The 26866-nt window shown below is 41.7% G+C and overlaps 1 protein-coding gene and 1 long non-coding RNA gene across 2 annotated transcripts in view; both read left to right on the top strand.

Annotated features, from left to right (window-relative positions):
• Window positions 1–14315, top strand: part of LOC117315392 (LIM domain transcription factor LMO4.1-like) — a 50221-nt gene extending 35906 nt beyond the window's left edge. Inside the window, exon 4 of the mRNA XM_033869568.1 lies at window positions 12355–14315. Coding sequence (XP_033725459.1) covers window positions 12355–12363 — 9 coding nt within the window. The 3' untranslated portion in view covers window positions 12364–14315. The remainder of the gene's footprint in view (window positions 1–12354) is intronic.
• LOC117315402 lies at window positions 6772–11651 on the top strand. Its single transcript, XR_004529697.1, has 2 exons — window positions 6772–9922; window positions 10011–11651. It is a non-coding gene; the product is annotated as an uncharacterized LOC117315402 (long non-coding RNA).
• Window positions 14316–26866: the final 12551 nt, after the last annotated feature.

The following is a 26866-nucleotide window of genomic DNA, read 5'->3' on the forward strand; positions in this document are numbered from 1 at the left end:
TTTAAAAAAGAAAAGATAAATAGTCATTGTTCAGGTCTATATGTTTTAAAAAAATAACCTATATAATGTACTGTATGTTGCTGATTTTAAATCGGTTAATAATATATGGGAGAGGGAATGTGCATTCAGTTTCTTTATGGAGGACGAGTTTGAAGTGTCTTCTCATTAAGAAACAATGTCACGGTCGACAGCCGAGGACAAAACTGGTATAGGCTGATCTAGAAGTAGCGAGCCTATCAACCACTGACACCATGGTCTTGTAGCGGCTGGACCAGAAGTAGCGAGGCCTTCAGCCACTTACACCATGGTCTTGTAGCGGCTGGACCAGAAGTAGCGAGCCTATCAACCACCTACATTCACCATGGTCCTGTAGCGGCTGGTCCAGAAGTAGCGACCCTATCAACCACTTACATTCACCATGGTCCTGTAGCGGTTGGTCCAGAAGTAGCGACCCTATCAACCACTGACGCCATGGTCTTGTAGCGGCTGATCAAGAAGAAGCGAGCCTGTCACCCAATGACACCATGGTCCTGTAGCGGCTGATCAAGAAGAAGCGAGCCTATCATCCAATGACACCATGGCCCTGTAGCGGCTGATCAAGAATAAGCGAGCCTGTCACCCAATGACACCATGGTCTTGTAGCGGCTGATCAAGAAGAAGCGACCCTATCAACCACTGACGCCATGGTCTTGTAGCGGCTGATCAAGAAGAAGCGAGCCTGTCACCCAATGACACCATGGTCCTGTAGCGGCTGATCAAGAAGAAGCGAGCCTATCATCCAATGACACCATGGCCCTGTAGCGGCTGATCAAGAATAAGCGAGCCTGTCACCCAATGACACCATGGTCTTGTAGCGGCTGATCAAGAAGAAGCGAGTCTATCAACCACTGACACCATGGTCCTGTATACGTAGAGGCTGGTCCAGAGGTAGCGAGGCCTTCAGCCACTAACACCGTGACCTAGTAGCGGAGTGACAATTTTGAATATGAGGCCCCTTTACTGTAATGCCATCGTTTGATCTTCTTGTAGGGTGTACGGTTAGGTTTATATTTAGCCCTTTTCAACATATGTAGTATTTATTGGTGACTAGAAATACTCATGCAAAGGGTTAATTTATGTATATTAAAGTACCTGGGGATATTATGAAAGCATGTTGCATAACGTGTATCATATCCTCAAATACTACTACAATCGGATGCAGTCAGCGCATGAGTAGAAAGTGGCCGGAACAGCAATCGTTTAATTAAATGAGGATTCAGAGATGCTCGAGGAGCGATTTCCCACCAATATTCGGTTTTCTGTAGACTAATTCCACTATGCCCCGGATACGTCAGCACATTCTGTGACGTGGTGTGACGCTCGTGCTCTCAGTACGCATGGCGTTCATTCACCAGTTTTAGCTCAATTTAACTACATAAAAAAAAACTAAAAATAGTAATCGACTGCAAAAAATACTTGGCGCTTATTTTTCTTCTCATCATTACTTGTTAATTGGCACATTAGCGGCGTTTTCTATTAAAGTAACTAGGAGTCACTAATTAGCGCGTGATGTATGAAGGCCGCCATTACGACGTCATTGACCTTGAAAGGGGTAATGACGCGAGAGCTTGTTAGCGCGAGATGTCAATAGATCACGTGACGGTGGTGTAGTCCCCAGGGAGAGAAGGAGGGGGCTTGCTCCTGATGACAAACATCATAGCTTCAGATAATTGAATCCCGTCTGAAGAATTTAAGTAGACTAATTAGGGAAGGTGTGAATGTTATTAGCCCCGTTTAGATGATAGCCCCTCACTCTTGGAATGGAGGCAGTATGTAATTATTTGTTCAATTAAAGTTTAAAAGCCAATTAACGCGTAGATTCGACAAGGCTATTTTCATAACTCTCCCCAATAATTATTTGTATTTAGGAGTCCATTAGCCGTAGTGTTGTCGACGCTTCAGCGTTTATTTAACTAAGACCCTGTGTACATTTCCTCCTATTATACTCGCACGGATCGTTTCCAAGATCTATTTACACGGTACAGATTCATTTTCAAGCTACTTTTTCTCTGATGTAGACTAAACAGTGACACCGGGCTGTTTTACAGAACAGCATGGGTTACAGTGAGCACATTACTACTCACACAGTCTGACGGCCAATCCATTGTGTACTCATTTCCTCTCAAACCAAGCACCGATTGAATTTCGGTAAATATACGTCTGAACAAATATATACAGTCGATTAAAATCTTAATTATAAAATGTGAAATCTCATTTGGCAGATTCAATATTGCTTTTAGAGCGTGTATGGTTTTACCGGGGACAGGTTGTGAATTTTATAATGGACTCATTTTAACATTGAAAGGGACAGCTTTACTCGGGAGAGAAGATATGGATATATCATAGCGATATTATCGCACGCTTCCTGTGTGACAGTGGCTATTGTCTCACACGGGCGTGCGTTGTACATGCGTAGTGGTAAGGCACGGCAGAGGTATGTACAGACGGATAACAGACAACACGTGGGCTAAGATGAGTGAGTGAAAGACAAAAGGACAATCCAAAGGAGACATAATTTTTTTGACAAACAATTAATCTTTATTTTGCGCCTTATATTTTTACATATTTCTTAGGTGTATCCGTACTGAGAACAGAGTCGACGATAATCTTAACCATTCCGTACAATATGGTGTATATCATGTCGGGAATATGTCATTTTGGGAAAAAAATTAATATGAAGTAAGAACATGAAAGTGAAAAAGGTCATTGTATCCAGATCAAAAAAATCCAACGTGGAATTCTGTTAAAGGATTGCGAGAAAGACGCCATTCACGGCTAGTTTCACAGGCCTGAGTGTCAAATCTGTACAGCGCATGCTTAACTGTACAAATTCATTAGTTTCCAACATTTTATATCAGAATAATATAAACTTAATCATATAACGTTTCCTTACGTGATTTTAAAATGCTTTCTTTCGATGAAACATTATGGATATTATGTCTGTCAAATCAGTCTCCACGTGATTTTCAATTTCAGAAGAACATATTTTGAAACTAATTTGGTGTTTTCTCGAAAAAAATCCTATTTGAAGTCGGGTTGAGTGGTAATTGCTGCAATAAAAATGAAAATTAATTTGGTGTTGTGGGTAGATTGGATTTTATTTTTGCTCCTGAATCATAAACTGGCCGAGTATATGTTGTTATGTGTCCTCAGATGTCATTAGCACTTCATGTCATTGTGAACAATAGATACGCTCTCTCATTATTTTACTGTAATGGGTAGAAGACCGACCGGTTTTCAATCAACCGAGCGTTGAAGCATACTTGTTGATATCTACAGACCAGTGCCATATAGTCAGTGCTCAAATATACAAAATTTACGTGATTTTGTTATTTCCCCCTTTTTGATGGTATATTTCCGTAATATAATTTTCACTCTTATGAGTATTTTAGTTTTGTTTATCGATTATGTTGTTCACCAACATAAAGAAAGCTGTTCATTTTAAAGTCAAGTCTGATTAATGCAGAATAAGATTGAAATAGAAAAGAAAATTATCCCGATTTCATGAAGAGAGTCGTTGAAACACAAATACTGAACTTAATATGTACAGCAGACGAGATGACACCGTCATTTTTAATTTCAACCTGGGAAACGTTGATATTGTTTTAAAAGCGTTTGATGAGTTTTTATTAGGTCAAAGACGAAGTCTCAAGTGACCTATTCTAATATTTTGTCCGTTGTCGTGCGTCCGTAAACAATTTACATTTTCGACTTCTCCAAAACCACTGAACTAAATTCAATGAAATTTGGCAGGAAGCTTCTATGGCTAAAGGTCAACCAAACTGTGAATCATATGGTCCCTTCCCTCCCAGGAGCCTGAGGGGTGGGGGCCAAAAAGTGTCAAATTGACTAAAACTTGTCTTTACCGACAATGTCTAGGATCGCCTGTCTTTACCGACAATATTTAGAATCGCCTGTCTTTACCGACAATGTCTAAGATCGCCTGTACTTACCGACAATGTCTAAGATCGCCTGTCTTTACCGACAATGTCTAAGATCGCCTGTCTTTACCGACAATGTCTAAGATCGCCTGTCTTTACCGACAATGTCTAGGATCGCCTGTCTTTACCGACAATGTCTAGGGTTGCCTGTCTTTATCGACAATGTCTAGGATCGCCTGTGTTTACCGACAATGTCTAGGATCGCCTGTCTTTACCGACAATGTCTAAGATCGCCTGTCTTTACCGACAATGTCTAGGATCGCCTGTCTTTACCGACAATGTCTAAGATCGACTGTCTTTACCGACAATGTCTAAGATCGCCTGTCTTTACCGACAATGTCTAAGATCGCCTGTCTTTACCGACAATGTCTAATCTCTCCTGTCTTTACCAACAATGTCTAGGGTTGCCTGTCTTTACCGACAATGTTTAGGATCGCCTGTCTTTACCGACAATGTCTAGGATCGCCTGTCTTTACCGACAATGTCTAGGATCGCCTGTCTTTACCGACAATGTCTAGGGTTGCCTGTCTTTATCGACAATGTCTAGGATCGCCTGTGTTTACCGACAATGTCTAGGATCGCCTGTCTTTACCGACAATGTCTAGGATCGCCTGTCTTTACCGACAATATTTAGAATCGCCTGTCTTTACCGACAATATTTAGGATCGCCTGTCTTTACCGACAATGTCTAGGATCGCCTGTCTTTACCGACAATATTTAGGATCGCCTTTCTTTACCGACAATGTCTAATCTCTCCTGTCTTTACCGACAATATTTAGGATCGCCTGTCTTTACCTACATTGTCTAATCTCTCCTGTCTTTACCGACAATGTCTAATCTCTCCTGTCTTTACCAACAATGTCTAGGGTTGCCTGTCTTTACCGACAATGTCTAGGATCGCCTGTCTTTACCAACAATGTCTAGGGTTGCCTGTCTTTACCGACAATGTCTAAGATCGCCCCTCTCTACCGACAATGTCTAGGATCGCCCCTCTCTACCGACAATGTTTAGGATCGCCTGTCTTTACCGACAATGTCTAAGATCTCCTGTCTTTACCGACAATGTTTAGGATCGCCTGTCTTTACCGACAATGTCTAGGATCGCCTGTCTTTACCGACAATGTCTAAGATCGCCTGTCTTTACCGACAATATCTAGGATCGCCTGTCTTTATCGACAATGTCTAATCTCTCCTGTCTTTACCGACAATGTCTAGGATCGCCTGTCTTTACCGACAATGTTTAGGATCGCCTGTGTTTACCGACAATGTCTAGGATCGCCTGTCTTTACCGACAATGTTTAGGATCGCCTGTCTTTACCGACAATGTCTAAGATCGCCTGTCTCTACCGACAATGTCTAGGATCGCCTGTCTTTACCGACAATGTCTAATCTCTCCTGTCTTTACCGACAATGTCTAGGATCGCCTGTCTTTACCGACAATGTTTAGGATCGCCTGTGTTTACCGACAATGTCTAGGATCGCCTGTCTTTACCGACAATGTCTAAGATCGCCTGTCTTTACCGACAATGTCTAAGATCGCCTGTCTTTACCGACAATGTCTAGGGTTGCCTGTCTTTACCGACAATGTCTAGGATCGCCTGTCTTTACCGACAATGTCTAGGATCGCCTGTCTTTACCGACAATGTCTAGGATTGCCTGTCTTTACCGACAATGTCTAGAATCGCCTGTGTTTACCGACAATGTCTAGGATCGCCTGTGTTTACCGACAATGTCTAGGATCGCCTGTCTTTACCGACAATGTCTAAGATCGCCTGTCTTTACCGACAATGTCTAAGATCGCCTGTCTTTACCGACAATGTCTAGGATCGCCTGTCTTTACCGACAATGTCTAGGATCGCCTGTCTTTACCGACAATGTCTAAGATCGCCTGTCTTTACCGACAATGTCTAGGATCGCCTGTCTTTACCGACAATGTCTAGGGTTGCCTGTCTTTACCGACAATGTCTAGGGTTGCCTGTCTTTACCGACAATGTTTAGGATCGCCTGTCTTTACCGACAATGTCTAGGATCGCCTGTCTTTACCGACAATGTCTAGGGTTGTCTGTCTTTACCGACAATGTCTAGGGTTGCCTGTCTTTACCGACAATGTCTAGGGTTGCCTTTCTTTACCGACAATATCTAAGATCGCCTGTCTTTACCGACAATGTTTAGGATCGCTTGTCTTTACCGACAATGTCTAATCTCTCCTGTCTTTACCGACAATGTCTAAGATCGCCTGTCTTTACCGACAATGTCTAGGATCGCCTGTCTTTACCGACAATGTCTAAGATCGCCTGTGTTTACCGACAATGTCTAAGATCGCCTGTCTTTACCGACAATGTCTAAGATCTCTTGTCTTTACCGACAATGTCTAAGATCGCCTGTCTTTACCGACAATGTCTAGGATCGCCTGTCTTTACCGACAATGTCTAGGGTTGCCTGTCTTTATCGACAATGTCTAGGATCGCCTGTCTTTACCGACAATGTCTAAGATCGCCTGTCTTTACCGACAATGTCTAGGATCGCCTGTCTTTACCGACAATGTCTAATCTCTCCTGTCTTTACCGAAATTGTCTGATCTCTCCTGTCTTTTCCGACAATGTCTCGGGTTGCCTGTCTTTACCGACAATGTCTAGGATCGCCTGTCTTTACCGACAATGTCTAAGATCGCCTGTCTTTACCGACAATGTCTAAGATCGCCTGTCTTTACCGACAATGTCTAAGATCGCCTGTCTTTACCGACAATGTCTAAGATCGCCTGTCTTTACCGACAATGTCTAAGATCGCCTGTCTTTACCGACAATGTCTAAGATCGCCTGTCTTTACCGACAATGTCTAGGATCGCCTGTCTTTACCGACAATGTCTAAGATCGCCTGTCTTTACCGACAATGTCTAAGATCGCCTGTCTTTACCGAAAATGTCTAGGATCGCCTGTCTTTACCGACAATGTCTAAGATCGCCTGTCTCTACCGACAATGTCTAGGATCGCCTGTCTTTACCGACAATGTCTAAGATCTCCTGTCTTTACCGACAATGTCTAAGATCGCCTGTCTTTACCGACAATGTCTAGGATCGCCTGTCTTTACCGACAATGTCTAGGATCGCCTGTCTTTACCGACAATGTCTAAGATCGCCTGTCTTTACCGACAATGTCTAGGATCGCCTGTCTTTATCGACAATGTCTAGGATCGGCTGTCTTTACCGACAATGTCTAGGGTTGCCTGTCTTTACCAACAATGTCTAGGATCGCCTGTCTTTACCGACAATGTCTAGGATCGCCTGTCTTTACCGACAATGTCTAGGATCGCCTGTCTTTACCGACAATGTCTAGGATCGCCTGTCTTTACATGTTGTTGCTTGTTTGATACAATTTCGGACATCATATGATGAGATTTTATTTGCCAAAACTGCCCGAAGCGTCCTACTTTCAGTGAGTGTGTCAAAGATCAACTGCGCTTACTGATCTACTGGTCCACAGGTCTAAATTCACCCAGAAAAAATCTCATCTCACCTGGGATTCTTACTGGGATCGCCGAGACTACTGTACTACGTTTGACCATTGCTTACTGTGAGGATTTTTCGGACTGCGAACAAATTCCTAGGAAACAAGTTTTCATAGTTAATCAGTCGCATTGAATACGTTTCTCTTTCTGGTGCAAACCTGCGTTGATACAAATGAGCCACATTGGGTACACATATATGTAAAAACCATATGTCTAGGAGTATGTTTACAGTATATGTAGCTTAGACACCAGAGTCTGTCGCCTCATTACTGACGGCGCACAGATAAAAATGATAAGATTTTCAAATCAAAATAGAATTTTCCTCATTAAGTCCTAATTGGACTAACTAGTGGAGGCAGGCAACTCGTAGGAAGCAATTTGTCGGGGTGCCTTCATTATTTGTGCCAACCCCTCATGAAAGAGAGGAGTTAAGCAACTGATATTTTCTTTCTTATTTTTCACAGGATTTTCATCCAAATTGGATGTTTAATGAATGCCCGCTATGTACAGGCATAATGCTGACTACTATATCTGTAACATCCCTTACAGATAAAGTTTGGGATGTGAAGGACTGCTCGGTCCCCGGAGATATTCGTTATATGACGGCTTGGATTCTTATCATTAGTTTGTAATTGGTCATTAGTCCCCCCTCCCCCCTCCCCCCTCCTTCTCCCTCACTACTCTCCCCCAGAGTTGAGATAACGATCGTACGCTGAACCTCAAACCACACCGTCCTAATATAAAAAAAATAGCCACTCATTTTCAAAAGACGCACCATTTTATGTTGATGGTGTGAGAATTCTTTGTGAACGACCGCCTTAATTATCGTGATGTGTGACTCTTTACTGTGCCCGGTAGTATTTTGCTTTCATTTTAAATAACCCACTAGTTAACGCCGATTTAGAATTTCGGCTGAAATAAGTTTCAAATAATCCCAGATGGTGCGAGTGACAGCCATGGAGGGCCTTAATTAAACTTCCTGCCTGGAGAGTTCCAATGAAGCACAAATTGGGACCTAATTATGGCTATTAGGAGAAAGAGCCTTTTCAGATGCCTTAAATTTGTTTAGCAATGTATTTAGTTTACTAGCCTTAACCCTGTAACAAACTTGCTTTCTAACTGACTTTGAAAGATGAATACACAAGGAGAACGACTCGATACGCTTACATTTGTAGTTACCAGCATGAGAAGTGCGAGGTAATTCGGCGCGTTTCTAGGTGTCAAATTAACCCTTAAAGTTAAATACGTAAACCAATATTCAAATCACTCTAACGAACATCAGCTGTCAAAATAAGTTGCACGTGTTATAAAGAAGTTGCCAGTTAGTTTATAAGTAGTGTTGTCATGGCCACAGACATATACGATATAATACATTCGGGTTTTCTAACTGTTTCACACGAGTAACTATGAGAAGATCAAGTACTCTATAGTGATTACGTCATCTCCGGACAAATCCACGTGACGTGCTGGTTATAGACTTGCTCATGTTTCAGTATATCACGGGAGATTTGTATAAGAAGACTATCGCTATTGGAGATTGCTATAGCCAATGTCCACGTGAGAAGACTATCGCTATTGGAGATTGCTATAGCCAATGTCCACGGCAGTGAGAAGTCTATCGCTTTTGGAGATTGCTATAGCTAATGTCCACGGCAGTGAAAAGACTATCGCTATTGAAGATTGCTATAGCTAATGTCCACGGCAGTGAGAAGACTATCGCTATTGGAGATTGCTATAGCTAATGTCCACGGCATTGAGAAGACTATCGCTATTGTAGAGTGATATAGCCAATGTTCACGGCAGTGAGAAGACTATCGCTATTGTAGAGTGCTATAGCTAATGTCCACGGCAATGAGAAGACTGTCGCTATTGGAGATTGCTATAGCTAATGTCCACGGCAGTGAGAAGACTATCGCTATTGTAGAGTGATATAGCCAATGTTCACGGCAGTGAGAAGACTATCGCTATTGTAGAGTGCTATAGCTAATGTCCACGGCAGTGAGAAGACTATCGCTATTGTAGAGTGCTATAGCTAATGTCCACGGCAGTGAGAAGACTATCGCTATTGTAGAGTGATATAGCCAATGTTCACGTGAGAAGACTATCGCTATTGTAGAGTGCTATAGCTAATGTCCACGGCAGTGAGAAGACTATCACTGTTGAAGAATCACGCAAACAAAACCTTTACCCTGCTCTATATCAGAACAAGTAGGGAAATGAAAGAACATTTATTCGGGATTAAGTAGGTTCCAATGATCATATGAGAAAACCGGAGGTTAACATGATAGTCGGCTTTTATTTAGTTCTCTTCTTATCAGAAAGGATAATACCATGATTTATGAAAACGTGACAAGCACATATCAGAAAAGTTCGAGACATGGTCATAAACCAGGAGAGGTATATTTGTAGCCAACCTCGCCATCCTATGGTCATCATAAGGTCATCCTATGTTCATCCTAAGGTCATCCTTAGGTCATCCTACGGTCACCTTAAGGTCATCCTAAGGTCGTCCTATGGTCATCATAAGGTCATCCTATGTTCATCCTAAGGTCATCCTAAGGTCATCCTTAGGTCATCCTACGGTCACCTTAAGGTCATCCTAAGGTCGTCCTATGGCCCTCCTAAGGTCATCCTATGGTCATCTTAAGATCATCCTATGGTCATCCTATGGTCATCTTAAGATCATCCTATGGTCATCCTAAGGTCATCCTATGGTCATCCTAAGATCATCCTATGGTCATCCTAAGATCATCCTATGGTCATCTTAAGGTCATCCTATGGTCATCCTAAGATCATCCTATGGTCATCTTAAGGTCATCCTATGGTCATCCTAAGATCATCCTAAGGTCATCCTATGGTCATCCTATGGTCATCCTAAGATCATCCTATGGTCATCCTAAGGTCATCATATGGTCATCCTAAGGTCATCCTAAGGTCATCATATGGTCATCTTAAGGTCATCATATGGTCATTATAAGATCATCCTAAGGTCATCCTATGGTCATCTTAAGGTCATCCTATGGTCATCTTAAGGTCATCCTAAGGTCATCCTATGGTCATCTTAAGGTCATCATATTTTCATCCTAAGGTCATCCTAAGGTCATCCTTAGGTCATCCTATGGTCATCCTAAGATCATCCTATGGTCATCCTATGGTCATCCTAAGGTCATCATATGGTCATCCTAAGGTCATCATATGGTCATCCTAAGGTCATCCTATGGTCATCCTATGGTCATCCTAAGGTCATCCTAAGATCATCCTATGGTCATCCTAAGATCATCCTATGGTCATCCTAAGGTCATCCTAAGGTCATCCTATGGTCATCCTATGGTCATCCTAAGATCATCCTATGGTCATCCTAAGGTCATCCTATGGTCATCTTAAGGTCATCCTATGGTCATCCTAAGATCATCCTATGGTCATCCTATGGTCATCCTAAGGTCATCATATGGTCATCCTAAGGTCATCCTAAGGTCATCCTATGGTCATCTTAAGGTCATCATATGGTCATTATAAGGTCATCCTAAGTAAGAGGAACTACTTCAACGACAACGGAGTGAAACTAATTTGGAAAGTAGTTCGTTGCTGAATTTTCTGTTATTTTACGTTAATATCAGAAAATGACATATATCATATTGAATCATTGAAAATGTAATAGATAAGTAAATCAGACCCGTAAACACTTATATACAAACAGATAGATACTTTACATTCAAAGTCAAACGATCTGTTAATAAACAAGGAAATGAAGCCTTGTTCTAAATGATGATAATTGATGGAAACACTTGTGGTGTTATATCCCATATAGTAATCAGTAGTTGTCTTCTTCTTCTTCTTCTTCTTCCTCTTCTTCTTCTTCTTCTTCTTCTTCTTCTTCTTCTTCTCTTCTTCTTCTTCTTCTTCTTCTTCTTCTTCAGTGTAAACTGAAAGGAAAACTAATATTTTGCATGCCAGATTAAGATGTAGATCGAGTACTCTAAATGACGACTTATTTCATGCTAATTTGATTGATTTCCAACTTTGTCAATGTGGACACTATATAGAAAATGCTTACCATTTCTTCTTTAATTGTAACAAGTAGTCAGAGAGTAAAATGGTATCGCGAGTTAAATGAGTTCATCCCACTAGACCTGCAACTTACATTACACGGAAGTCCTGATTTAACAAAGGAAGAAAACGAAAACATATGTCTGCACACTCAGCAATATATTCGTGATACAAACAGGTTTTGATTTCTGTACCTCCCTCCGCACAATTTCTCTCCCTCTATCACTTCCTCCCTATCAGCTTTCTTTCTCTTCCTTTAATCAAATATGTTCCTTCAATGATATATATGTATATATAACTAAGGACAGCGTCTTTGATCTTTCTCGATTCATATGCGAAACAGATATATCAGAAGGAAAGGAAAGACAACGGTGAAAGCAAAACATGGCATGAGATATGATGAACATTGAACAGCTGAAAGTATGGAATAACGTAATGTCAACAAATGTCAGCTGAGTCGAGAAAGATCACCCACTCTGTCTAAAATCAATACTTTAAAACTTTCTTGTCAAAAATGTTCTAATTATTCTTCAAAAACTGTAAAATAAATTGTAAATGAAGGAGACTTCTAAATTCTCTCCCTCCATTTCCCTCTAATTATCACCCTATCTCTACTCTTCTTACCGCACACTTTCAAAAATTAAATCACTTTATGTAAATTATAATGTCATCTTGTGTAAATATTTGTGTTATATACTGTTTTTGGGAAAGTTTGAAAACTTCTGCCCGATCCCTTTGTATATTTAAGATACAATAAAATATGTTTAAACTAAGAGTAAATGATGATATCAGAATTATAACGTGGGACTTTTCTTTTTTTACAGGTATGTTGAATTTGTGAGAGGAAGGTGATGACGTCACGACGAGGACATGTTCAACTTAATTCGCTCAACTCCATGAAGGAACTTTGGGATCTGTACGCTGTTAAGAGACTACGTACTGAACTGTTACCGAGTTTCTGTATCCTTTACGTGGTCATGGTGTTAGGTCACGCGGATCTGAAATGCTAACAGTTGTTTTATCAACCGGAAATGCTTCTGACGCATGTCAAAAGACTACAGAGATATCCGGTATGGGACCAATGGACATCAGTAAGTGATGACGACTGTCTGATCTGACGTCAACTCGCATGTACTGGCGGCGTTACAGTCGTGATTCAGTTTAGCTTTCTGTAATACTGTTTCTATGGCATTTCGTTTCTACAATGTAATGTTGTATCGGGAGGACGATATTCCGAAACTTGTGAAGTTAAAACGAGGCTTGCTGAAATCACGCGAGACACTTTGTGACAAACCACGTGTTGATTGTGTGTACAGGACTAACTATACAGTTTCCTACGTACTAATGTAGTGTCATCCGTGGTACCGACGTATACTGGTACTGTCGAAATTAATGTGCAATCAAATTCAGACTTTTATCCTGAAAGGTAATCCGTGCAATGAAATACATGTAACATTAATCATCCGTGAACATGTTAGTGATATTTACACAGTTCTGTAGAGTGATACATGTGTCTGTTTACAGAAATTTATTCCTGGGAATGTGACAATGCAAAAACTATGTATACCCGCTAAAACAAACTGAACATCAAGCTATACTTCATACTAACCTGGCTTATTGCAATAATGTTCTGGCCTTTTTAAAGTGAAATGTTTTGAGTTTTAACTTAAATTCCAACAGGGAATCTGATGAGTAAATTGTGATTGTCACAATGATATCAGCAGAGTCCTTTATGCTGTAGATAATGTGAAACGTATCCATAGGACCTGTCACAGGGACATGGCACACAATGTATGTCTCACATACATGTAATACGTATCACATAGATATAGGTATGGATTATGGGTGGGACTTTTTGTGCAAAGTCCCTGTGTGATGCATACACAATGCGGGTGACCAGTTTTCCAATGCCTATCCATTATAACCGTGGGCTATCTAGTTGTGGAATAGGATAATTAACAGGGAAATATATAACATACATATTTCCATAGAAAGTGGAAATACGCTTTTGTTGTGTGTGATTATATTTATGTTACCCGGTACTGTACAATTTCTACATATTTTGTTAATACTCATTTTTTGTTTTATTTGACGTCACAGTAAAGGGGACGTTAGGATGCCACAGAAATCCACACTCATTTAAAAATTATCCAAGCCTTTCAGGAATTAGTGGTGAAAGCTGTTTCTATCTGTGAAAATTTGCAGTCTCTGTACTCGAAGGTTGATTGCACATTCGAGGAAAGATATCGCACGTATATATAATAAAATATTTTAAAAATAAATAAAAACCTTTAAACAAGTCTATTAAACAATAGAATACCCTAGGCTATGGGGTATGATACTTCTTATCAATTTGACAAAATAGTTAAATTTTAAACATGAACAATTTGAGTATCCGCAAACAGAAAAACAATGTTATACAATCATATCTACTGTGCTGGGTAGTGCCTTCCGTAGACATCAGCTGATATAACGAGTGTTACGCACGCTTGTAATTTTCACCAATTTACGTAATGGACGTGCGGCTACAAGTAGTTTTATACAATATAATGGGGAATTACGCAGACAAGTTGATATCAGTTTGTTACAAATGTACTCAGACGTACACGTGAAGTATGCGTGTGTACAAATGTGTGTGGTCGCGCCACGTGTTATAATTACACGATTTATAATTATGTACATTTGTATAGGAGACATTGTGATGTGAATTATGTTACGTAAGAAAAATGTGCTGTGAATTTTTCTTGAAATCCATACAGAAATAAACCTGTTACGAAGAAAACTACAAATTGTTTTTCTCATCATTTGCTATTGCCTATTGTTGACCTAGATTGGCAACCATTGAATCGGTTACTTAAAGTCATACAAAATTAAAGACCATAAAAATGCAAATAATGACACTTAATTGATTTAAAGACTCTATTGACCATACGTTTTAAGATGGTGTTGAGGGAGATAACTCTAACAGAAATCATACGTGATATTCCCCCTTAAGCTGTTAACATGTACATTGGTGTAAGCCATCTGGCTTTTATCCTTGTGGGTTTTGGGAAGACTCCATATCTAGCGACCACTTCTTATATCTGTAATGTACATTGATTTACATTGGTAACTACATGTACCAATGAGAATGTTAACGGAGGAAAAAAAACTTACCAAATCGAGTTCTAAAACCGGTTTACAACAATTCGTTCTTTTTATTATAGAGAAGAAGAATGTCGATTACAATCTACAACACAAGTGCCTATATTTTCCTATCAACGTTATTATTGGTAATAGTCGGTACCGTAAGTCCGTGATCCCAGTACGATATTATTGGTAATAGTCGGTACCGTAAGTCTGTGATCCCAGTACCATATTATTGGTAATAGTCGGTACCGTAAGTCCGTGATCCCAGTACGATATTATTGGTAATAGTCGGTACCGTAAGTCTGTGATCCCAGTACGATATTATTGGTAATAGTCGGTACCGTAAGTCTGTGATCCCGGTACGATATTAATGGTAATAGTCGGTACCGTAAGTCTGTGATCCCGGTACGATATTATTGGTAATAGTCGGTACCGTAAGTCTGTGATCCCAGTACGATATTATTGGTAATAGTCGGTACCGTAAGTCTGTGATCCCGGTACGATATTAATGGTAATAGTCGGTACCGTAAGTCTGTGATCCCAGTACGTTATTATTGGTAATAGTCGGTACCGTAAGTCTGTGATCCCGGTACGATATTATTGGTAATAGTCGGTACCGTAAGTCCGTGATCCCAGTACGATATTATTGGTAATAGTCGGTACCGTAAGTCTGTGATCCCGGTACGATATTATTGGTAATAGTCGGTACCGTAAGTCCGTGATCCCAGTACGATATTATTGGTAATAGTCGGTACCGTAAGTCCGTGATCCCAGTACGATATTATTGGTAATAGTCGGTACCGTAAGTCCGTGATCCCAGTACGATATTATTGGTAATAGTCGGTACCGTAAGTCCGTGATCACAGTACGACATTATTGGTAATAGTCGGTACCGTAAGTCTGTGATCCCAGTACGATATTATTGGTAATAGTCGGTACCGTAAGTCCGTGATCACAGTACGACATTATTGGTAATAGTCGGTACCGTAAGTCCGCGATCCCAGTACCATATTATTGGTAATAGTCGGTACCGTAAGTCCGTGATCCCAGTACCATATTATTGGTAATAGTCGGTACCGTAAGTCCGCGATCCCAGTACCATATTATTGGTAATAGTCGGTACCGTAAGTCCGTGATCCCAGTACGATATTATTGGTAATAGTCGGTACCGTAAGTCCGCGATCCCAGTACCATATTATTGGTAATAGTCGGTACCGTAAGTCCGTGATCCCAGTACCATATTATCGGTAATAGTCGGTACCGTAAGTCTGTGATCCCAGTACGATATAATCGGTAATAGTCGGTACCGTAAGTCCGTGATCCCAGTACCATATTATTGGTAATAGTCGGTACCGTAAGTCCGTGATCCCAGTACCATATTATCGGTAATAGTCGGTACCGTAAGTCTGTGATCCCAGTACGATATAATCGGTAATAGTCGGTACCGTAAGTCCGTGATCCCAGTACCATATTATTGGTAATAGTCGGTACCGTAAGTCTGTGATCCCAGTACCAGATTATTGGTAATAGTCGGTACCGTAAGTCCGTGATCCTGACACGATATTATTGGTAATAGTCGGTACCGTAAGTCCGTGATCCCAGTACGATATTATTGGTAATAGTCGGTACCGTAAGTCCGTGATCCCAGTACGATATTATTGGTAATAGTCGGTACCGTAAGTCTGTGATCCCAGTACGATATTATCGGTAATAGTCGGTGCCGTAAGTCCGTGATCCCAGTACCATATTATTGGTAATAGTCGGTACCGTAAGTCAGTGATCCCGGTACGATATTATTGGTAATAGTCGGTACCGTAAGTCCGTGATCCCAGTACGATATTATTGGTAATAGTCGGTACCGTAAGTCCGTGATCCCAGTACGATATTATTGGTAATAGTCGGTACCGTAAGTCCGTGATCTCAGTACGATATTATTGGTAATAGTCGGTACCGTAAGTCTGTGATCCCAGTATATTATTGGTAATAGTCGGTACCGTAAGTCCGTGATCCCAGTACGATATTATTGGTAATAGTCGGTACCGTAAGTCTGATCCCAGTACCATATTATTGGTAATAGTCGGTACCGTAGGTCTGTGATCCCAGTACGATATTATCGGTAATAGTCGGTACCGTAAGTCCGTGATCCCAGTACGATATTATTGGTAATAGTCGGTACCGTAAGTCCGTGATCCCAGTACGATATTATCGGTAATAGTCGGTACCGTAAGTCCGTGATCCCGGTACGATATTATTGGTAATAGTCGGTACCGTAAGTCCGTGATCTCAGTACAATATTATCGGTAATAGTCGGTACCGTAAGTCCGTGATCCCAGTACGATATTATTGGTAATAGTCGGTACCGTAAGTCCGTGATCCCAGTACGATATTATTGGTAATAGTCGGTACCGTAAGTCTGTGATCCCAGTATATTATTGGTAATAGCCGGTACCGTAAGTCCGTGATCCCAGTACGATATTATCGGTAATAGTCGGTACCGTAAGTCCGTGATCAAAGTACCATAGTATTGGTAATAGTCGGTACCGTAAGTCTGTGATCCCAGTACGATATTATTGGTAATAGTCGGTACTGTAAGTCCGTGATCCCAGTACCATATTATTGGTAATAGTCGGTACCGTAAGTCCGTGATCCCAGTACGATATTATTGGTAATAGTCGGTACCGTAAGTCCGTGATCCAAGTTCGATATTATTGGTAATAGTCGGTACCGTAAGTCCGTGATCCCAGTACGATACTAATGGTAATAGTCGGTAATGTAAGTCTGTTATCCCAGTACGGTATTATCGGTAATAGTCGGTACCGTAAGTCCGTGATCCCAGTACCATATTATTGGTAATAGTCGGTACCGTAAGTCCGTGATCCCAGTACGATATTATTGGTAATAGTCGGTACTATAAGTCCGTGATCGCAGTACGATATTATTGGTAATAGTCGGTACCGTAAGTCCGTGATCCCAGTACGATATTATTGGTAATAGTCGGTACCGTAAGTCCGTGATCCCGGTACGATATTATTGGTAATAGTCGGTACCGTAAGTCCGTGATCCCAGTACCATATTATTGGTAATAGTCGGTGCCGTAAGTCCGTGATCCCAGTACCATATTATTGGTAATAGTCGGTACCGTAAGTCCGTGATCCCAGTACGATATTATTGGTAATAGTCGGTACCGTAAGTCCGTGATCCCAGTACCATATTATTGGTAATAGTCGGTACCGTAAGTCCGTGATCCCATTACGATATTATTGGTAATAGTCGGTACCGTAAGTCTGTGATCCCAGTATATTAATGGTAATAGTCGGTACCGTAAGTCTGTGATCCCAGTACGATATTATTGGTAATAGTCGGTACCGTAAGTCCGTGATCCCGATACGATATTATTGGTAATAGTCGGTACCGTAAGTCCGTGATCCCATTACGATATTAATGGTAATAGTCGGTACCGTAAGTCTGTGATCCCAGTACCATATTATTGGTAATAGTCGGTACCGTAAGTCCGTGACCCCAGTACGATATTATTGGTAATAGTCGGTACCGTAAGTCCGTGATCCCAGTACGATATTATTGGTAATAGTCGGTACCGTAAGTCCGTGATCCCAGTACGATATTATTGGTAATAGTCGGTACCGTAAGTCCGTGATCTAGATACGGTAAATGAGCTGAGTCCCTTGATGTAATCAGTTTAGATATAACAGGCCGCGCACAGTATCAATTTGATCCCGATATAAACAGGAAATATTCTGAAAAAAATGATGTGATCGTTCAAATACTTAATCTTATTTGTTTTTAATGCTATCTAGATGTATTTTTCCTGTCTAGAATTTAAGTGTCAGTATTGATAAACAGCTGATGGTATTCTTATATAGGTCACACTAGTACGTACCCTTTATACTAGTACTTATATCATACCATCATATGGTCTACAGCAATTTATATATGGCTGATGTCAAATTTAGGTCGAGCCTCCCTAATCAGACCAGTTCTCATAATTATCTCTTTGTTTGGTCACTTTAGGAAATCAACTACACTATTCTCTCTTTTTTGTGTGTGAATTTATCTTGATGTATAAAACAATTCTCTCTATGATAACTAGTAAACTTGTATTCCTGTTTAGTTGTATCCACTGACAAAAACGTAAATGCATGTCAATGTTTAATGAGTTCACTTTCTTTATATGTACGAGTATATATGGATTTTGTTACCTCTCGATATCATTCTATATTTTTGCTTGATCATGAGATTCGTGGTTCTGTTACAGATCGTCAAGCTGTCTTTGATCATTAGATCTTTGGGATAAAACATGTAATATTTACATGCTATATCACTGCAGGCATGATGAGTTTTATGTCGTTTATTTACTGTATACACACTGCGCCACCTGGTAGTAAAAGATTGAAATCTTCAGGAATCAACCACGTCAAAATGAGCTGTCCTTACTTCTTAAAGAAACTAGAGTTAAATGTGGATGTTAGAAATTACAACTGAAAACTAAAGTCAGCAGGGTTTTCCTACATTTAAATACGGAGCGCAAGCGATAGCCGTTAAAACGGGGACAGGTGCCAAGTGGAAGTATTGTATTTGGCCGATTTGGGGAGAAAGTATCGGGAAAACTTCTTTCATGGTATTGTGTATTTAATGTATGTTCACGATCACCATGACACAACCCGCCTTATTGACCGGTAGTGACGTTAAAACCAACATACATTGCGTTTAAATGAGTGTTTTTGTGATGACTCGGGAACCTTGCAATCCAAAAGCACCGCCATGGAACCTGCTGACTATAGGATAGGGAAGCGTTAGGTTGATAATTGTTGTATGATTCGCTTTATCGGTTATCTTGAGTTCAGGTATGTAAATAATAATAATAACATTAATAAAAAAAAAAAAAAAAAAAAAAAACAACAACAACAACAAACAAACAAAACAAAAAGAAAAAGAAAAAGAAAACAAAGAAACAAAGACAAACACAAGAAAAAAAGAAACATCACGAACACACTAAACAAATCCCGAAAAGCAAACGGCAGAAATCCCAAAGATGCTGCCATGCTTGACTGGGGCGCTTTCATTTATGATATCTTAACGGATTAACAGCTTCTAGAGCTGTTGTTTTCTAAAGGGGGTAAGCAATGTTCTAACGGTATAGCTATCTCGTTGATTCTTTAATTTTTATATGGAGATTCAAGAGATTGCAAACCTAAAGCACGTTTAAACATGGCGGAAAAACCAACTTTACGGCAAAGGTGGCTTGGGGTTCGGTGTTCAGAGGAGGTAATACTCCTGATAATTCGTGTTAAGTCCCTGTGACTACAATCCATTATTACCGACCTTCCCTCATTGGGCGTTCGTGGAGACATAGCCGTCACACGGACAACATTTGACTATGTGACGTCAGAACGGACGGACATACAGTCACACGTCCGACACCATACATTGCATAACATGAAGACGTGATCACTGCTCCCTCGGATTCTGATATTTATAGCCGACACGTAAGTAAGCTGTATATTATTACGTTCCCGGAGAGCACACTGATGAAGCGGCCCCGCGACAGCTGTTTCCAACACAAGTACACCTCTCACACATCAAAGGCAATGTCAATTGAAATATATCACCATATCTTGCGCATGCGGGATAGATGTGTTTTATCATGATTTGATGACATAGTGTTAATTTGATAGGGACATTCTTTAGGCACTAAAGACTTTTTATTTATATCTACTTGAGTCAATTATTCAATCTACCCATCACTTGGTTGTGTTACAAATTATATTGATCAGAAGGAGCGATATATATCACAATATCAATGTTTAAGTCTGATGGTAGTGGTGTGTGCCCCTAGGGACAGGCGAACCACAGGGGCCTGGGAATTAATCACAGTTGTATATTTGTAACTCTCTTGATGGGCTTGGTGTATAGGCATTTAGAAAAAAAACAAATTATCATCAGTAGTTGTCGATATGTCGTTTGTGTCGCACTTGTTCCTCATTAAATTATCAAGAGTGTTAAGCATATGACGTCACAATTATGCACTTTTACGGTTTCTACTGTCGGCGCAATCTTTGATGTTTGAAGTTTAAACTGTTCAAACCTCTTATCTCGATGTCGCTATGAAAAAAAAGAAGAAAGAAATTCGTGGCGTTTGGAATTCGCCTGGAAAAGACATAAAACATCACACATACAAAACGGACATGACATAGCCCTGACTAACGACGTCATACATACATACACGCACGCACGCACGCACGCACGCACGCATACCTTTACCCTCCTCAACATTACCCTACCATTCATAACATTACCCCTCTCAGCATTACCCTACCCCTAACAACACTACCCTCCTCAACATTACCCTACCCCTAACAACACTACCCTCCTCAACATGACCCTACCCTCCTAAACATTACTCTCCTCAACATCACCTACTCAACATTACCTCCTCAACATTACCCTAACCCTAACAACACTACTCTCCTCAACATTGCCCTCCACAACATTACCCTCCACAACATTACCCTTCCCAACATTACCCTTCACAACATTACCCTCCTCAACATTACCCTCCACAACACTACCCTCCACAACATTACCCTCCACAACATTACCCTCCACAACATTACACAACATTACACAACATTACCCTCCACAACATTACACAACATTACCCTCCACAACATTACCCTCCACAACACTACCCTCCACAACACTACCCTCCACAACATTACCCTCCACAACATTACCCTCCACAACATTACACAACATTACACAAAATTATCCTCCACAACATTACACAACATAACCCTCCTCAACATTACACAACATTACACAACATTACACAACATAACCCTCCTCAACATTACACAACATTACCCTCCACAGCATTACCCTCCACAACATTACCCTCCACAACATTACACAACATTACCCTCCACAACATTACACAACATTACCCTCCACAACACTACCCTCCACAACATAACCCTCCACAACATTACACAACATTACACAAATTACCCTCCACAACATTACACAACATAACCCTCCTCAACATTACACAACATTACCCTCCACAACACTACCCTCCACAACATTACCCTCCACAACACTACCCTCCACAACATTACCCTCCACAACATTACCCTCCACAACATTACCCTCCACAACATTACCCTCCACAACATTACACAACATTACACAAAATTACCCTCCACAACATTACACAACATAACCCTCCACATAATTACACAACATTACCCTCCTCAACATTACACAACATTACCCTCCACAACATTACTCTACCCCTAACAACACTACCCTCCACAACATTACCCTCCACAACACTACCCTCCACAACATTACCCTCCACAACATTACCCTCCACAACATTACCCTCCTCAACATTACTCTACCCCTAACAACACTTCCCTCCACAACATTACTCTACCCCTAACAACACTTCCCTCCACAACATTACCCTCCACAACACTACCCTGCACAACACCACCCTCAACATGACCCTACCCTCCTAAACATTACTCTCCTCAACATCACCTACTCAACATTACCTCCTCAACATTACCCTAACCCTAACAACACTACTCTCCTCAACATTGCCCTCCACAACATTACCCTCCACAACATTACCCTTCCCAACATTACCCTTCACAACATTACGCTCCTCAACATTACCCTCCACAACACTACCCTCCACAACATTACCCTCCACAACATTACCCTCCACAACATTACACAACATTACACAACATTACCCTCCACAACATTACACAACATTACCCTCCACAACATTACCCTCCACAACATTACACAACATTACACAAAATTACCCTCCACAACATTACACAACATTACCCTCCACAACATTACACAACATTACACAACATTACACAACATAACCCTCCTCAACATTACACAACATTACCCTCCACAGCATTACCCTCCACAACATTACCCTTCACAACACTACCCTCCACAACATTACCCTCCACAACATTACCCTCCACAACATTACACAAAATTACCCTCCACAACATTACCCTCCACAACATTACCCTCCACAACATTACCCTCCACAACATTACCCTCCACAACATTAACCTCCACAACATTACCCTCCACAACATTACCCTCCACAACATTACCCTCCTCAACATTACACAACATTACCCTCCACAACATTACCCTCCACAACATTACCCTCCACAACACTACCCTCCACAACATTACCCTCCACAACATTACCCTCCACAACATTACCCTCCACAACATTACCCTCCACAACATAACCCTCCTCAACATTACACAACATTACCCTCCACAACATTACCCTCCACAACATTACCCTCCACAACATTACCCTCCACAACATTACCCTCCACAACATTACCCTCCACAACATTACCCTTCACAACATTACCCTCCACAACATTACCCTCCACAACATTACACAACATTACCCTCCACAACATTACCCTCCACAACATTACACAACATTACCCTCCACAACATTACCCTCCACAACATTACCCTCCACAACACTACCCTCCACAACATTACCCTCCACAACACTACCCTCCACAACATTACCCTCCTCAACATTACACAACATTACCCTCCACAACATTACCCTCCACAACATTACACAACATTACCCTTCCCAAAAAGACAGCACTTAACGATCGTCCTGGTATGCCATCCATGTAACCATCAAACGTGAGGGACACCTTAGGGCAGACACATCAACATCAAACGTGAGGGAAACCATGGAGCAGACATATTAATAGCAAACGTGAGGGAAACCATGGGGCAGACATATTAATAGCAAACGTGAGGGAAACCATGGGGCAGACACACCAACATCAAACGTGAGGGAAACCTTAGGACAGACACACCAACATCAAACGTTAGGGAAACCTTAGGACAGACACACCAACATCAAACGTGAGGGAAACCTTAGGACAGACACACCAACATCAAACGTGAGGGAAACCTTAGGACAGACACACCAACATCAAACGTGAGGGAAACCTTAGGACAGACACACCAACATCAAACGTGAGGGAAACCATGGGTCAGACACACCAACATCAAACGTGAGGGAAACTATGGGGCAGACATATTAATAGCAAACGTGAGGGAAACCATGGGGCAGACACACCAACATCAAACGTGAGGGAAACTATGGGGCAGACATATTAATAGCAAACGTGAGGGAAACCATGGGGCAGACACACCAACATCAAACGCGAGGGAAACCATAGGGCAGACACATTAACATCAAACATGAGGGAAACCATGGGACAGACACATCAACATCAAACATGAGGGAAACCATGGGGCAGACACACCAACATCAAACGTGAGGGAAACCATGGGGCAGACACACCAACATCAAACGTGAGGGAAACCATGGGTCAGGCACATTAATAGCAAACGTGAGGGAAACCATGGGGCAGACACACCAACATCAAACGTGAGGGAAACCATGGGGCAGACACATCAACATCAAACGTGAGGGAAACCATGGGGCAGACACATCACCATCAAACGTGAGGGAAACCATGGGACAGACACATTAATATCAAACGTGAGGGAAACCATGGGGCAGACACATTAATATCAAACGTGAGGGAAACCATGGGGCAGACACACCAACATCAAACGTGAGGGAAACCTTGGGACAGACACATTAACATCAAACGTGAGGGAAACCATGGGGCAGACACATCACCATCAAACGTGAGGGAAACCATGGGACAGACACATTAATATCAAACGTGAGGGAAACCATTGGGCAGACACATCAACATCAAACGTGAGGGAAACCATGGGGCAGACACATCAACATCAAACGTGAGGGAAACCATGGGGCAGACACATCAACCTCAAACCTGAGGGAAACCATGGGGCAGAAACATCAACATCAAACGTGAGGGAAACCTTAGGACAGACACACCAACATCAAACGTCAGGGAAACCATGGGTCAGACACACCAACATCAAACGTGAGGGAAACTATGGGGCAGACATATTAATAGCAAACGTGAGGGAAACCATGGGGCAGACACACCAACATCAAACGTGAGGGAAACTATGGGGCAGACATATTAATAGCAAACGTGAGGGAAACCATGGGACAGACACACCAACATCAAACGCGAGGGAAACCATAGGGCAGACACATTAACATCAAACATGAGGGAAACCATGGGACAGACACATCAACATCAAACATGAGGGAAACCATGGGGCAGACACACCAACATCAAACGTGAGGGAAACCATGGGGCAGACACACCAACATCAAACGTGAGGGAAACCATGGGTCAGGCACATTAATAGCAAACGTGAGGGAAACCATGGGGCAGACACACCAACATCAAACGTGAGGGAAACCATGGGGCAGACACATCAACATCAAACGTGAGGGAAACCATGGGGCAGACACATCAACATCAAACGTGAGGGAAACCATGGGACAGACACATTAATATCAAACGTGAGGGAAACCATGGGGCAGACACATTAATATCAAACGTGAGGGAAACCATGGGGCAGACACACCAACATCAAACGTGAGGGAAACCTTGGGACAGACACATTAACATCAAACGTGAGGGAAACCATGGGGCAGACACATCACCATCAAACGTGAGGGAAACCATGGGACAGACACATTAATATCAAACGTGAGGGAAACCATTGGGCAGACACATCAACATCAAACGTGAGGGAAACCATGGGGCAGACACATCAACATCAAACGTGAGGGAAACCATGGGGCAGACACATCAACCTCAAACCTGAGGGAAACCATGGGGCAGAAACATCAACATCAAACGTGAGGGAAACCATGGGGCAGACACATCAACATCAAACCTGAGGGAAACCATGGGGCAGAAACATCAACATCAAAGTTGATTGAAACCATGGGACAGACACATCAACATCAAACGTGAGGGAAACCATGGGGCAGACACATTAACATCAAACCTGAGGGAAACCATGGGGCAGAAACATCAACATCAAAGTTGATTGAAACCATGGGGCAGAAACATCAACATCAAAGTTGATTGAAACCATGGGGCAGAAACATCAACATCAAAGTTGATTGAAACCATGGGGCAGAAACATCAACATCAAAGTTGATTGAAACTATGGGGCAGAAACATCAACATCAAACGTGAGGGAAACCATGGGGCAGACATACCAACATCAAACGTGAGGAAAACCTTAGGACAGACACACCAACATCAAACATGAGGGAAACCATTGGGCAGACACATCAACATCAAACGTGAGGGAAACCATGGGGAAGACACATCAACATCAAACGTGAGGGAAACCATGGGGCAGACACATCAACATCAAACGTGAGGGAAACCTTAGGACAGACACACCAACATCAAACGTGAGGGAAACCATGGGTCAGACACACCAACATCAAACGTGAGGGAAACTATGGGGCAGACACATCAACATCAAACGTGAGGGAAACCATGGGGCAGACACATTAATATCAAACATGAGGGAAACAATGGGGCAGACACATTAACATCAAACGTGAGGGAAACCATGGGGCAGACACATCAACATCAAACGTGAGGGAAACTATGGGGCAGACACATCAACATCAAACCTGAGGGAAATCATGGGGCAGACACACCAACATCAAACCTGAGGGAAACCATGGGGCAGACACACCAACATCAAACGTGAGGGAAACTATGGGGCAGACACACCAACATCAAACGTGAGGGAAACCTTGGGACAGACACATTAACATCAAACGTGAGGGAAACCATGGGGCAGACACATTAACATCAAACGTGAGGGAAACCATGGGGCAGACACATCAACATCAAACGTGAGGGAAACCATGGGGCAGACACACCAACATCAAACGTGAGGGAAACCATGGGGCAGACACATCAACATCAAACGTGAGGGAAACCATGGGGCAGACACATCACCATCAAACGTGAGGGAAACCATGGGACAGACACATTAATATCAAACGTGAGGGAAACCATGGGGCAGACACATTAATATCAAACGTGAGGGAAACCATGGGGCAGACACACCAACATCAAACGTGAGGGAAACCTTGGGACAGACACATTAACATCAAACGTGAGGGAAACCATGGGGCAGACACATCACCATCAAACGTGAGGG

The sequence above is a fragment of the Pecten maximus genome, chromosome 2, assembly GCF_902652985.1.
Source record: "Pecten maximus chromosome 2, xPecMax1.1, whole genome shotgun sequence".
Taxonomy (NCBI): Eukaryota; Metazoa; Mollusca; class Bivalvia; order Pectinida; family Pectinidae; genus Pecten; species Pecten maximus.